At 39.5% G+C, this 14,133-nt stretch overlaps 1 protein-coding gene across 2 annotated transcripts in view; it reads left to right on the top strand.

Annotated features, from left to right (window-relative positions):
* Window positions 1-14,133, top strand: part of LOC141148608 (uncharacterized) — a 104,998-nt gene that overhangs the window by 36,020 nt on the left and 54,845 nt on the right. Inside the window, exon 4 of one of the 2 annotated variants that reach the window (XM_073636212.1) lies at window positions 12,082-13,336. The exons of the other annotated variant lie outside the window; for it this stretch is intronic. Coding sequence (XP_073492313.1) covers window positions 12,082-12,536 — 455 coding nt within the window. The 3' untranslated portion in view covers window positions 12,537-13,336. Of the gene's footprint in view, window positions 1-12,081; window positions 13,337-14,133 lie in introns of those variants that run through there. 2 annotated transcript variants of the gene reach the window in all.

Genomic DNA, 14,133 nt, shown 5'->3' with positions numbered 1-14,133 from the left:
TCTGCAATAATTGCAGGTTTTGCTTCCACATCTAAAGTTACCAGTGAAGCTAAGCCAATTAGGTTTGGTGCGGTTAGTCAGAAACAGACTAAGAGAGAGGGAGCGACCCAAAGTAGGTGCCCTGCGGGAGACTACTTTAATCCCTTTAGACAGAATATTGTTATAGATAGGATCATTGTATAGAACAGGAAGGTGTTTATTTATGATTTTCTTAATTTTAATGAATTCTGAGCTATACGATGTCGAGAAAACTGGAGCATGAGGGGACATATCTGCTTTTCGTGTGGTTTTCTTATGTGACTTTTTCTTCAAAAGTGAGGATCTAGGGATAGATTTTACTGTATCAAATGCTTTATGGATAAGTGTTTCTGTATAGCCTCGAGCTCTGAATCTGTGTGCCATATTATTGGCCTCAGCTTCAAAGACTTCTGGGGAACTACATAGACGTTTCAGTCTTAGAAACTGTCCATATGGTATCCCTCTTATTGTATGACTGGGATGTGCAGAATCAGCCCTGAGTAGGGTGTTTCCACTTAGAGGTTTTCTATAAAGACTGGATTGAATTATACCTCCCGCACCTTCCAGTTTCACATCTAAGAAGTCAATGGATTTGATTTGTAAATTACCTGTGAATTTCAGATTTAGCAAATTGTCGTTAAAATATGAAAGCCAGATATTTAAATTTGCTTTTTCATCAGATGTGATGAACAACAAGTCGTATGATCACCTGCACGACATTGAAAAAGACAACTTTACTAATTTAGCGAGACACTGGATTTTCACACATCATAAGACAGATTTCAAATACTGTGCAAGCGTGAAGGCCTCTGGATTTTTTTATTGGACACTAGGATCCCGTCAGGGTTAAACTTTGAATGGGATGTTTCCCATTTTTATGAATAGAAACATCCAGCGCAAATCCTAATAGTTTGTCATGTCCAAGAAATATATATCTTTCCGAGTTATTCACTTATTTATCGGTTTGTGTATGTGGATGTTTTTAGCAACCATACACACATTTATATGTGGATGGAGACATCATTCATAAATTTGTCCCAAAAAATCAGTTTCTTTTCTCACTACCTTTTAAGTCTTTTCTTCGTAGTGATTCCAACAGGCCATTAGTCCTTACGGTAGCAATATAAATATCAGAATACTTTTGTTGTATATCATAGTCTTTTCACAAGTATGACATACAGTCACTTTTACGATTTACATCAAAAACTATTCCTGAGAGTCTTAGTTTGTTTAGTGTAGAATTGTTTTATATACTCACTTACTCACTCATATTTCATTCTCATTGCTACACTTTATAACAGAAATAGCAACAATGTAGACTTGGAAACTAAGTTTTATTTATTTCACTTTATATATTTCTTATGTTTTAAAAATAGTTTAACCATGCAGCAATTCTTATTGTGCGATAAAGTATCTGATAGCTTTGAGCTTAGTGCTTAAGGAAGGAGGAGAAAAGAAGAGCGCATTTGATGTTATGTGAGATTGCTTACATGTGTATATACACAAGTTAGTACCGTGAGAGTATTGATATATGCTGTGTTTATGTTTTTTGTTTTCAGACTTTGTGATTGGTGATTGAAGACCATACACGGCTAGACCGATTGCACAACATTTTGTATTTGCTGGTTGAGATCTTAGTGCAGTTGGTCGGGTTGTATAAAGACAATGTGGATTTTAACCGCGGTTCTGTTCCCCATCGCATTAGTCTTTTGAACATTGTTCAATCTTTACATGCACTCTATACAGTACTCGTTTTTCCTTTCTTATATTCAGTTCACTACATCGTGATTTTGTCTTATATTTTTTAATTATTTCACAATATGCATACTCACTAATAACAATCAATTCACTCTTCATATACAATATTTCACTCTTTGTAAGAGGTTCACATCATAGTGTATTATAATTATATACACATATATTTCTATGGAGCTAAACCAGTGTATTATATCATATTTATGTACATTAAATATTTACATATATGTACATACATGCTTATTAAACGACACGGAAGCCCCTGATTTATATATGTGAAATTATTTATTCACTCATTCTTTCATCTTTTCACTTCACACACATGTATTTATATTTGGTTTACATTAAAAAATTCCTTTAGATATTTTAGTCTCACGTCACTTACAATTTATATATATACCGGTATATATTTTTTATTCAGTTTTTTTTCACTATTGCACCTCAATATACGTTATTATTCCATCTCAATAATAAGTAATCCACACAGGTCATCTATTTTCACTATCTTTATTTTTCATTTTTCCATTTTTTCTATTTTTAAAACTTTCTCTTACCCTGCAGTTTATTTATTTATTAATGCTTGTATTTTCATACTCTACATTTGTACTAAATGTGATTCCACTTCATGTCATTAAACCTAGTCAAACGAGCATTGAGATCTCTTGCAGCCAAACCTTAAGGGTTCCCCTTAAGGTCCATACCAGACCCAAGGGTCTGGTATGCTCTTGGAGGGGGAACCCATGCCGGTTTTTTATTTAAAATTTGGCGCGGAGTTCCTCCTAAAGATTCATACCAAACACAATGCCGAGCATTGGCGGGGATCCAAGTCGGATCCCCGTTCATTGAAAGTCGGACACATGCCGGCTTCATGTCGCAGGGCAAAGTCGGATCCAAAGTAGGACGGCTGTCGTGTCGCACCAGTGTGAACCCAGCCTCAAAATGGTAATCACGTATATGTAAGCCAGCTATGAGTAAGCGCTCCACAAGAGCGTGAAACGCGTCAGCGGCTTAGCTGTGTTGCTCCAGCGGTGTCATGTACTAATTTTATGCCACGTTTTGAATAAAGAAGATTTAATTTGTCAATTCCGGAGTGCGAATGTCCAGATCTTTTTACTGCACGTATACAACGGTGGGGTAGGGGAAGCCAGTGAAGGGATTGGCAGAGAGGGGCGGCAGTCACAGATCGATTAGTGAGGTGTATTAGTCTAGCAGCAGCATTCATAATAGACTGAAGGGGGGATAGCCTGCTTAAGAGTAAGCCATTAAGGAGAGAGTTGCAGTAGTCAAGGCGGGAATAAGTTGCTTTGTTGTGTCATTAGTCTGGAAGGGTCAAATTCTGGAGATGTTGCGGAGGTTAAGGCGGCAGGATTTAGCCAGCAATTGGATATGGGGCTGAAGGAGAGGTCAGAGTCCCAAGAAATGAACTACATTTATAGTGGAAAAGTGTGGGGGGAAGATTCAAAATTATTAAATTAGAAGCTGGGCTTGGGGGGGGGGTTCAACTGGCCTGGACAGAGTGCAGTGCAAGAGGGGGCAGCAGAATAAGGTTAAATGTTTGATCTTGTTCAGAGCAGCATAATACAAAATAAGTGACACTTTCAAAAACAAACAAGTATAGACAGTAGTTTCAAATTCTTAGTAAGGCAGAATTAAAGTTCAGTTAGGCAATGTAGTCCAGTGTTTAAGAGAAGAGTGGAGTCTTTGCAGTTATCAGAGGGTATGAAGAGTCAGGTGGGAAATCGCAGACAGGTAGAGCGACTTTTGTGTTGCAGGGCAGATCAGTGCAAGTACCAGAGGGTATGAAGAGTCAGGTGGGAAATCGTATTTGTATATAAAATGTAACAATAGTAATAACATAATACAATAACATAATAAATTCATACTGTAAGCATTATAAAGGACCAAATTCATTAAGGCATGTCTCCATAATAAATAGCTGTAACCCCGATTAGTTGGTAGAATCCAATTGATATATGAAGTAATAATGCAATTATAAAAATAATGAGGGGGCATCTATTGGCTCATAATCCCATAATATAATAACATAGTTAATTCATATTGTAAACATTATAAAGGACCAAATACATTGAAACGTGTCCCCATGATAAATAACTGTAACCCTGATTGGTTGGTACAATCCAATTGGTATAAGAGGTATTTGATGGTAATAATGCAATGTATAAGCGAAAGGGCATCTATTGGCCCTACGTGTTTCGTGGCGATTGCCACTCTTCAGGAGCAAGTATGAGGTAGATGTCTATAAATATTAAAACATATATTAAAAGAGAAATTGTACAATAGGTCTATCTAGAGGTAGAGGAGAGAGGGAAAAAAGTGATTTCCCAAAACTACTTACAGATATGCCTATGAATCTGGGCATAGACGTGGAGAGCTGGAAGCCAAACGAAGGAATGTCAGCCCCCGGGAGCTGAGGTGGACTAACCCAGATGTACAATGATGGAAATCCAGTAAGAGACAATAATCCCCGGGGATGAACCCCCATAGATTTCAAAATTGGTGTGCTCCACGTAATTATAGCCATCTATGAAAAGATGGGGTATATAGTAAAATATAAAATATAATGTGGAAATGTATAATAAGTGACTAATAAAGGAAAATGTACTAGTGCAGGAACCAATCAGTGGTTGGGAAGTAAAACAGAGTGTAGGATAAATGCAGAGTAATAAGGATGATAGAGTGTACAACATTGTGATGGCAAAGGTGAGTGGTGAGTGGAAATATAAAACAAAACCCAAACTCTGAGGTATTAAACCAAAAGCAGAGGGGGAGTGGGAATAAATCTAATTAAAATAAGATTGTCAAAAAGAAAAGGTTTAAGGTGAACCAAAAAGATTACCTAAAAAATGATGTAGACAGTGGAGGTCCGGTGGTGCACAGTGACCACGGGGGTAACAGCCGTGAGGGGGGGTATGAATCCACTGGAGGGAGTATAAATACTCCAATGTGGTCGTGGGTGTCCACCAATGACACGCTGGTGGACCAAAAGGAGGAGACGGCGCCAAACAACTGAGCAACATGAGCTGCTCGCCATCCGACGCCAGTTACCTCGTGGAGGACGCCAGAATCGAATCAACAGCGTCGGCGCGCCAATGTCACATATGGTGATGCAGCACGTGCGGCGCCAGTAGCGTGAGGTCGATGTGCAACTAGACGTACGCCCGGACCCCCGCATCACTCAAAAGAGGAGGAGGGGGAATGGGAGGGCCCCAGGAGTGCATCACAGCTCCCGGGACTGAGCAAACAGGGCCGGGGAGAACCAACCCAATTCACACCATAGCCCAGTACATATAGACAGCATAGCCAAGCACACACACTGTGGGTAACAGTGTGGTAAAATAACATTGTACAACCAAGCTTCTCTGAACCTAAAATGGCATAAACATCTAGATAACAATATAAATATTTGTTAGTGTTTGAATAAAATAGACACCTAGGTTTGTATTAACAATGGAGAGTACCAACATTAAAGTAGTCTATATGGGTAAGGGTGCATGCTTCCATCCCTATTATATGAAGATAAAAACAGAGCAACAGGGTGGGACTTTGTATGAGGCGCAGGGCATGTAAAGCCAAGCGCCTCCATCCCCGATAATTGAAGATAGAAGGAAGGTGGGACTTTGTGTGAGGCATGCATACCTGGAGATAACACGATAGCAATGAATATGGCAGGTACCTAAAATAGTAGAACTAAAAACGTTGCATGAAAGCATTACATAACATCAATTGATATTCAATGGTTTAATTGTATATAAAATGTAACAATAATAATAACATAATACAATAACATAATAAATTCACACTGTAAGCATTATAAAGGACCAAATTCATTAAGGCATGTCTCCATAATAAATAACTGTAACCCTGATTAGTTGGTAGAATCCAATTGATATATGAAGTAATAATGCAATTATAAAAATATCATGTTATCTCTAGGGATGTGTAATAAGAATATTCCTGCGCTACCCAATTGGAAAAAGAAAAGAAAACAAAAACTCAGAAAAATAGTAAAAACGCACGTAATCGACTGGACAGCTGCATGCACCGAAGCAAGGGTCAGACATAAGCCCAAAATCAAACTATAGGTATAGGGGGGGAGGTGCTGCGCTAACCAGAAGAAAGCTGTAAATCTCTGTCTGTGGTCAATTAATAAAATGACATAAAATCGCATAATAAATTGCATAAATAAGTGTTGATACTAAAAAACATTCAAGTCTTAATAATCAGCATCATGTGTATGTGAAAAAAGTGCATAAAAAATCCTTTTCAATTGGTATATACTAAATAACAAAAAAATTGCATGTTAAATAGCATAAATAAGTGTTGACACTAAAAACATATAAATCTAGATAATCATGTGTTGGTGCACAAAGGGACATAAACACTACTTCATGTGAATAATTCTAAATAAAAATACATAGAATAAATCAGAAATAACCATTAAAAACATATCCTTATAAATGGTGCAAAACGTACAAAGTGCCAGTGCTTAAAGGTGATCTAGATATCGCAAATAAAACACATCAATCCAACGCAATATGGATAATAAATAATATAAATAAATGTAGCAATAATAGTGATATAAAATATATTGTGCTGGCCTGCAAAACAAATGACCAATGACATGCCAGTAAGTGCAGCAAACTTAAAGTGCCAGTGTAAAAGTCATTGAAGGTGCAAAAGCAAGTTCTGGTGTATTCAATAAAACAACAGTGGGGTGCCTGGGATGCAATTCACTCAGTGTCCTCTTCGTGCATAAAACACTAATGTAAGCAGTGGCCCCTTACCTAGCGGTGCTAGGTCAACCGCATGAATTGTAGCTAAAACGCCAGGTCCTGAGCCTCCATCGCGTCCCTATATCCACGCTTGCCGGTGTTGGGTTATCCTAATGGCAGCTGATTACAAGTGGCTATGGTCCTATCAGGGGTCCTGGACCAGCGCGGATCCTAGCTCAGACTCCACATCTCAGGTATGTATGTACAGGAATATGCAGGACAAAGGTACTTGATAGTGAAGTATGTATTAACCAGGTAAAGCTTTATTAAAAATCTTTAAGTATTTCCTGGCAGCCCAGTTACAACAACTTGGTGGATGCGCCACTGATGGAGGGGGAAGTAAGAGTGTCCAACTTATCTTACAGGGAAGCCCACATAGTTCATTAGTTGAAGCACTGGAGGCAGACTCACTACAAGGAGAGATTCCGACACTCAAAATGATTACTAGGGTTTGGCAGACAGCCAAGCGAATAATGGGGTATAAAGGAACCTCAGAATACTCGCCAATCTGGAACAATAAGAACTTGCAGGAACTACTATCTGTTGATAGGAATAAGTTGTGGGAAAGGAGCGGGATAAGCTGGCTGATACAGTTATATGAGGGGGACACCCTGAAATCCTTTGAGGAACTGAGGCATGAGCACGGGTTGCCAAATCGTGTATTTTATAGCTACCTACAGATTAGACACGCCTTGAGCAAGCAGCTTGGTAGGCAACCCCCCACATGGTGCAGGATCCCACTATTACAAACAATAATCAAATCAGAGACCTCTAAGGGGTTAATCACAGAGATATACACCCAACTAATAAAGAAAATAAACATGCAGGTAGGCTTTCCTGGGGGCAGGGACAGATGGGCGGCTGATGTGAGGGAGATAACGGACACACAGTGGAAAAGGATCCTGGAATTTGGACCAGAGGTGTCGGTCTCTCCCTCACAAAAAGCCTCCCACCTGATGCTGCTGCACAGATCTTACTACACACCAAAAAAGCTTTTTATGTTTGGTCGCAGAACCAACGATGAGTGCCCCAGATGCAGAAGAACAGGCGATTTAATTCATATGCTCTGGAGGTGCCCAAAATTAGTCAGGTATTGGTCCGAGATTTTAAAGAAAATAAACACCACGTTTAAAATTAACTTAGAGCTTGATCCTAAGACCTGTTTGCTGGGACATGTTAATAATGGGCTGAGAGACAGGAGCACAGCGGTAGCGGTAGCAAGATGCCTATTTCAAGCCAGAAAACTAATCGCACAGTCTTGGCAATCAAGAACTCCCCCCACCCCGGAAGATTGGATTGGAACTGTCAACTCCACAGTGTGGAGTGAAAGAACATTCTATACTAGGTCATGCAACTATAATAAGTTTGTGAGAATGTGAAACCTGTGGGTCCAAGCAATGCCTTGCCCGCTACCAGTGCTACTCTAGTGTTGAGAATACCTGCCTCCCTACTAATGGGGTGAGGCTGAGCTAGGAGCAGCTTAGAGTTTAGAGCCGAGAGAGAACAATGCACAGAATCAATGCTGACTACTGGGTGTGCCTTGGAATTATGGGGGTCTAACAAGGGGGGGCCACAGGGGGGCGGGGGGGTGGGCTCATTAGAGAGAAAAGTAATAATACATAAATATGTACAATAGGAAAAAGAGGATATGTGGCCAACTGGTTTTGTGATATAAGATGTATGTTATGCGCTTTGTATCGTGGCACTACTGTAACTATCTATACACTGAAACACATATCGTAACACAATATTTAAATTTAAAAAAAAAAAAAAAGGAAAAAAAAAAAACCTCGAAAGGCCACAATGATGTGACTGGATTAGAGACATATATGAGTATCATTCTGAAGGCAGTCTCTGGATAAAGATAACTGATGTGGCAAAAAAAAAAAAAATCTTTAAGTAGATGTACTCACATAAAAACAATGCAGAGCAAACCTCTCTCCTACGAGCAGCGAACTCGTTCTGTGCTCGTAGGAGAGAGGTTTGCTCGTTGGATTGATGTGTTTTATTTGCGATATCTAGATCACCTTTAAGCACTGGCACTTTGTACTTTTTTCACCATTTATAAGGATATGTTTTTGATGGTTATTTCTGATTTATTCTATGTATTTTTATTTAGAATTATTCACATGAAGTAGTGTTTATGTCCCTTTGTGCACCAACACATGATTATCTAGATTTATATGTTTTTAGTGTCAACACTTATTTATGCGATTTAACATGCAATTTTTTTGTTATTTAGTATATACCAATTGAAAAGGATTTTTTATGCACTTTTTTTCACATACACATGATGCTGATTATTAAGACTTGAATGTTTTTTAGTGTCAATACTTATTTATGCGATTTATTATGCGATTTTATGTCATTTTATTAATTGACCACAGACAGAGATTTACAGCTTTCTTCTGGTTAGCGCAGCACCTCCCCCCCTATATCTCCAGGGATGCATGCCTCACACAAAGTCCCACCTTCCTTCTTTCTTCAATTATCGGGGGTGGAGGCGCTTGGCTTACATGCTATGCGCCTCATACAAAGTCCCACCCTGTTGCTCTATTTTTATCTGTACTCTGGCACTCTGGGTATCACCCAGGTAAAGTAGGGTATCATCAGCGTACAATGACACCACATCAGTAGCTGTACTGCGTCTGAACCCGGTTATATTGGCCTCCTCGCGTATCCGTGATGCGAGGGGTTCCATCACCACTTTTTTTTTTACAAAATTGTTTTTTTTATTTGTTTTGGTAGAAAATAGTTTACAGGTTCAGATAGTACAAATGCATCCATAAACAAATCTCTTTTACAAAATATAAAAGTAAGTGCAATAGCCCAACGGGGGCCAACTGTTAAAGTTATACATCATATTTACCAAATTCTTCAACGGAGGAATGAAGTATACCACTGGTCACATAAGGGTAATGAGTGTGGACCTCGTATGGCACCACAACCTAAAATCACAATGCTATATACAGCAGGGATATTTCCATGAACTCAACATCCACACCATACATGCACCCATCTATACTCATTCACACAAAAAGGCAAACCTTGTTCCATTACCACTTTAGTTCCATCAACTGATGCCCCCTATTCCCTAACCATAGCACTGGCAGGTATTTTGCAACTTGCCCTGATTCAGACATACTTTATGTTAAGATAAATGACAGTAGGGAGGTCGCCACTGGGTCCCATCAAAATTTTGCTACTAGGCCCCTTGATCAGTTATTGGACTCAGGGTAAACTGAGCCAAGCCACTATTATTTCCAGTAGACCATGCAGCTAGATACACGGCCTCCCCAACTATTCCCTTGCAGTGGATAGATACCTTTAATTATTTAGGGGTGGTAATCTCCCACCAGGCCTCAGATTTCCTTCCCCTAAATTTGCTTCCAGTTCTCCAAGAGGTAAAGATAAAGCTGAAGGCAGGGGAGAGCTTGCCCTTGTCTTTACTGGGACGTATTAACTTTATAAATATTAAAGTTATCCCTAAATTTACCTACTTTTTTCAGCAATCCCCACAGTGGATACCAAAGTCCTTTTTTGCAAAGCTGAATCAGCTTTTCTCCTCCGTCCTCTGGGTCCCCAAACGCCACGTTATAAATTGACCACCTTAATGCGTCCTAACACGCAGGGAGGCCTTGCCTTTCCTGACTGCCATAAATATTTCTTGGCTACTCAATTGGTAACAGTGGCATAATGGCTGAACCCTGACTTATCTAACCCTTCTACTTTCTTGGAGGCTGCGGTGGTCTGCTCCCTGGAAACCCTCAATTTCTTAAATTTAGAGGTCTACAGGCCCCCTATGCCCTAACTCCTTCCTTGCTTACTACTTTGCGTGCCTGGAGAGTGGGTCTAGCCTGTGAGGGCTATCAGAAATTGGCTGTGATCCCCAAATGCTCCAATATGGCTTAACCCTACCCTGCCCCATTTCTATATGCTACCACAGTGGTAATCAACCCTGTCCTCAGGGCCCACTAACAGGCCAGGTTTGCAAGATGATATAATTTGCTGCTCAGTGATTGCAGTATTCTAGTCTGCATCTCCCCAAGGTAATACATAAAACCTGGCCTGTTAGTGGGCCCTGAGGACAGGGTTGATGACCACAGTGCTACCAGATCCATATGCTTGGACTAAGTATAATATTAAGATGATTTCTCAAGTGGTTTCGCAACATTCTTTAGTTCCCCTCTCTCAACTCTCCTCCAATTGTAATATTTCCACAAACTATCTTTTTCGCTATCTACAGCTCACTCATGCCTTCACCACTCAATTCCCGCAATCCTCCTGTATGGTTGTCTATTCGGAATAAAAGCTGTTGCTCCGCTCAGAGTGTGATGAGAAACCTACCTCTCATCTCTACTCCCATTTAATTTTTGTGTCCTTACCCCCCTTAGAAGGGCTTTGGACCCATTGGCAGCGCATCATTCTGGAATTGGACAACGATAATTGGGATGATATTTGGGATCTCTCCTTCCATACTTTGGTCTCATTACGTGATCAACTCGTACAATTTAAAATAGTACACAAAGCCTACTTAACCCCCTACAGACTCCACAAGATGAACCCATCCAGTTCATCTGAGTGTTGGAGGTGCGGTAACTCTCCGGGAGATTTCTCCCACATATTTTTTTCCTGTCCTAGTGTTGTGGGATATTGGGAGGAGGGGCTTGATTAACCTAGTTACATCTATCTCAATACAACCCTCTATGGGTGTTTGCTTGTTAGGCCTTGTTAACAATCTAGTTCTAACTGTAACGAAGCGAACTCTGGTTAGTCCCCTCCTGTTTTATACCAGGAAGACCATCACAATGCAGTGAAAAAAACTCTCTCACCTATACCTCTCCTTTTGGAAACAACTTGTGAATAACAGCCTACCTCTGAACAAAGACACCTACACAAATAGAGATTGCCCTAAAAAAATATGGCAAGGTATGGCATTAATGGTTAGCAGAGCCCTAGACCGCCTCGGACATGTCGCAAAGACATCCTACTTAATAAGCCTAGTTAGTTTATCTAACATCTCTTATATGTATTTTTTTTACTTTGTTGTTTTTCATGTAATAATGTCTGATAGTATGAGCAGCACCCTCAAAATACATGGCGTAGCCCTTTTTACTTGTATCTTGTTCCTTGCTCAATGTGATGTTTATCCATGAGGGTTTCACCATCAAGATATGTACTGGCCTTGTCTTGTTTGTCTAAATGTTATTTTGGTTTGTGTTTATTACATTAATAAACAGATTTAAAAAAAAAGAGGCCCCATGATCCGTAGGTACTCCCCTGCAAAGGAGACACCTGTTCTGGTGACAAGTAAGAGGGAAATTCTCCTCATTCGTAGGAATTTCTTATACCCGATTGCATCTCTGGAGCAGAAATTTAAGAAAATCTCCTCAATGAAACACAGACGGCAAAAAATAAACTGACAGGGGTTTCAACTCTTCTCTACTCTAACCCAAAAAAAAAGTTTTGGCTGCACACACATTTTAATGTTTTGTCATTTTGTCTTGATAAACAGAAATCTCACCTATCGTTGTGATCACCAATGTAGGCCCCCCAAACACCGGATCTGGAAATGGCGCAGCATTCATAACAAAATTTGGAGAGATGGGGTGCACTAACAGAATTTGTCTGGAGAATTACACTGAAAACAGCCCAACGAGGAGCCGAGAGGCTGATGATCAATTCATCCGCTTCCTGCAAGTTTGTATAAACGACACAGAACATGTCATCCAGCAAAGGGGGAAGCGGGACGCGCTTGACATATTTGCTAAGAACGTGGCTGAGCAAATCAAGGAAGAGAAAGAAGAGAATGATAGGCAGGTGAGGATGCTAAAGAGAGAACTGGAAGAGTCACAGTCTAAAGTGAGAGACTTGGAAGACAAAGAAAATGATAGACAGGTGAGAGAACTGGAAGAACGTTTGAGAAAAGAGGAAGCAAAGGCATGGTATGAAAGATGTTTAGTCTTGTAAGGAAACTGGAAGATATGTCGGAGGGGTAATAATAAGTGGTGCCACATGCTTGTTTGGGGAAAAAGCTGAACTTTTCAACCTCCCCCGTGCATACTTTCCTTTCCTTCTCTCCCCTGCTCTCCATTTCAACTGAAATACTCAGTACTTATTGGTGACTCACTCTCCACCCTTACACAGCACCGGGCCAATTAGCACTTAGTAAGCTACAACTGCATTGGCTCATAGCGTACATAGGATTTTTCTTTCTCTCTCCTTTAATGAACAGAGTGGCAGGGAGTATATGAGACTGGGGAGGAGGAGAATAAAAGAATATCTGTTGATTTGGCCTGCATGAGCAAAGCACAGATTCACTTTTAAAGCTCTGATATTTTCACAGGTTTGGAATTGTTAAAGTTCTGAATGACATTAGCTCACTTATGCATTTTTTTTACACATATGCAATTAATGCAAATGTCATTCAAAGCTCTCAACCTATAATTTGGAGCCTGTGAATTAATGGGGATACTTTTTTTTTTTTTAATTCACGAAACCAGGATTTTTTTTAACATTTCTGTTTTAACTTCAATATGGAGGAGGGGTGGTCTGCAACTGGTCAGTGGATGGCTCTCAGCATGCTGTTCCATATCTGAATTGGGCACAGCGGGCCTTCTGTTGGGCTCCTGAGCTCTAGATAGCAAAATTAATCCTCTAATCTACAATAATGTATAACACAGCAATCGGGAATAGATCCAACGTTCCTAATGTTTTAATGATTTTATCACTGATACATGAACTAAATAAAATCTCAGTCTAAACAACAAGACATGGGCTTTGCTTCTTTGATAAGTCATATATCCAAACTGTAATATATGTGTATTTGTTAACTTTTATAATCACACACATAGGTTGGACTAGGTTGGACTTGATGGACTTGTGTCTTTTTTCAACCTAACCTACGGTGTATGTAATTTTTACCAGTATGACATAAATGTACTGTATATTTGCTTGGCTGCCTTTGAATACCTCTTGTATATGTCTATATGTACTGTATTGGCTTGTTGTGGCAGAATTACTAAATGAGTTGGGAATCTTCGCTCAATTTATTAAATTCTTTAAGCTTCCTGGCCCTTTAACCTCCCTGGCGGTATGATTCTTTCTGATTTTAGGTGCTGAAAGCGGTACAATTATTTTGCATGGAAATTTGGCGTTTTATATTGTAGGTCTGTAATTCTTAACAATAACACACTTAAATCTGTCCAAACAAGAGTCTTGTAGATATCCCGGGTATGATAAAGTTTGAAACACAAAAACATAAATTATAATATAATAAATAAAAATAAATAATTAAAAAAAATAAAATAAATAATAATAAAATAAATTTCCCCACGATTCACTATCGCTCAATTCTGCAAGTGTTCTAATTTACTATCGCTGTTTTATTGCTGGTCTAAAGCCACTTTTGACATAAAGGGACACTTTTTGGTTGCTATGGACAATCTCCAGTTTCCAGGCAGAAAGAACAGTATATATAACATTAAACTACATGCAGGGCATGGGCCAAAGCACTGGGGAAAAAAGGGATGTGAAATCATTTCATACAGTACTGTAATCTGTAAGA

This window comes from Aquarana catesbeiana, linkage group LG06, assembly GCF_042186555.1.
Source record: "Aquarana catesbeiana isolate 2022-GZ linkage group LG06, ASM4218655v1, whole genome shotgun sequence".
NCBI classification, from domain to species: Eukaryota; Metazoa; Chordata; class Amphibia; order Anura; family Ranidae; genus Aquarana; species Aquarana catesbeiana.
This window is presented reverse-complemented; position numbering and strand designations above follow the sequence as displayed.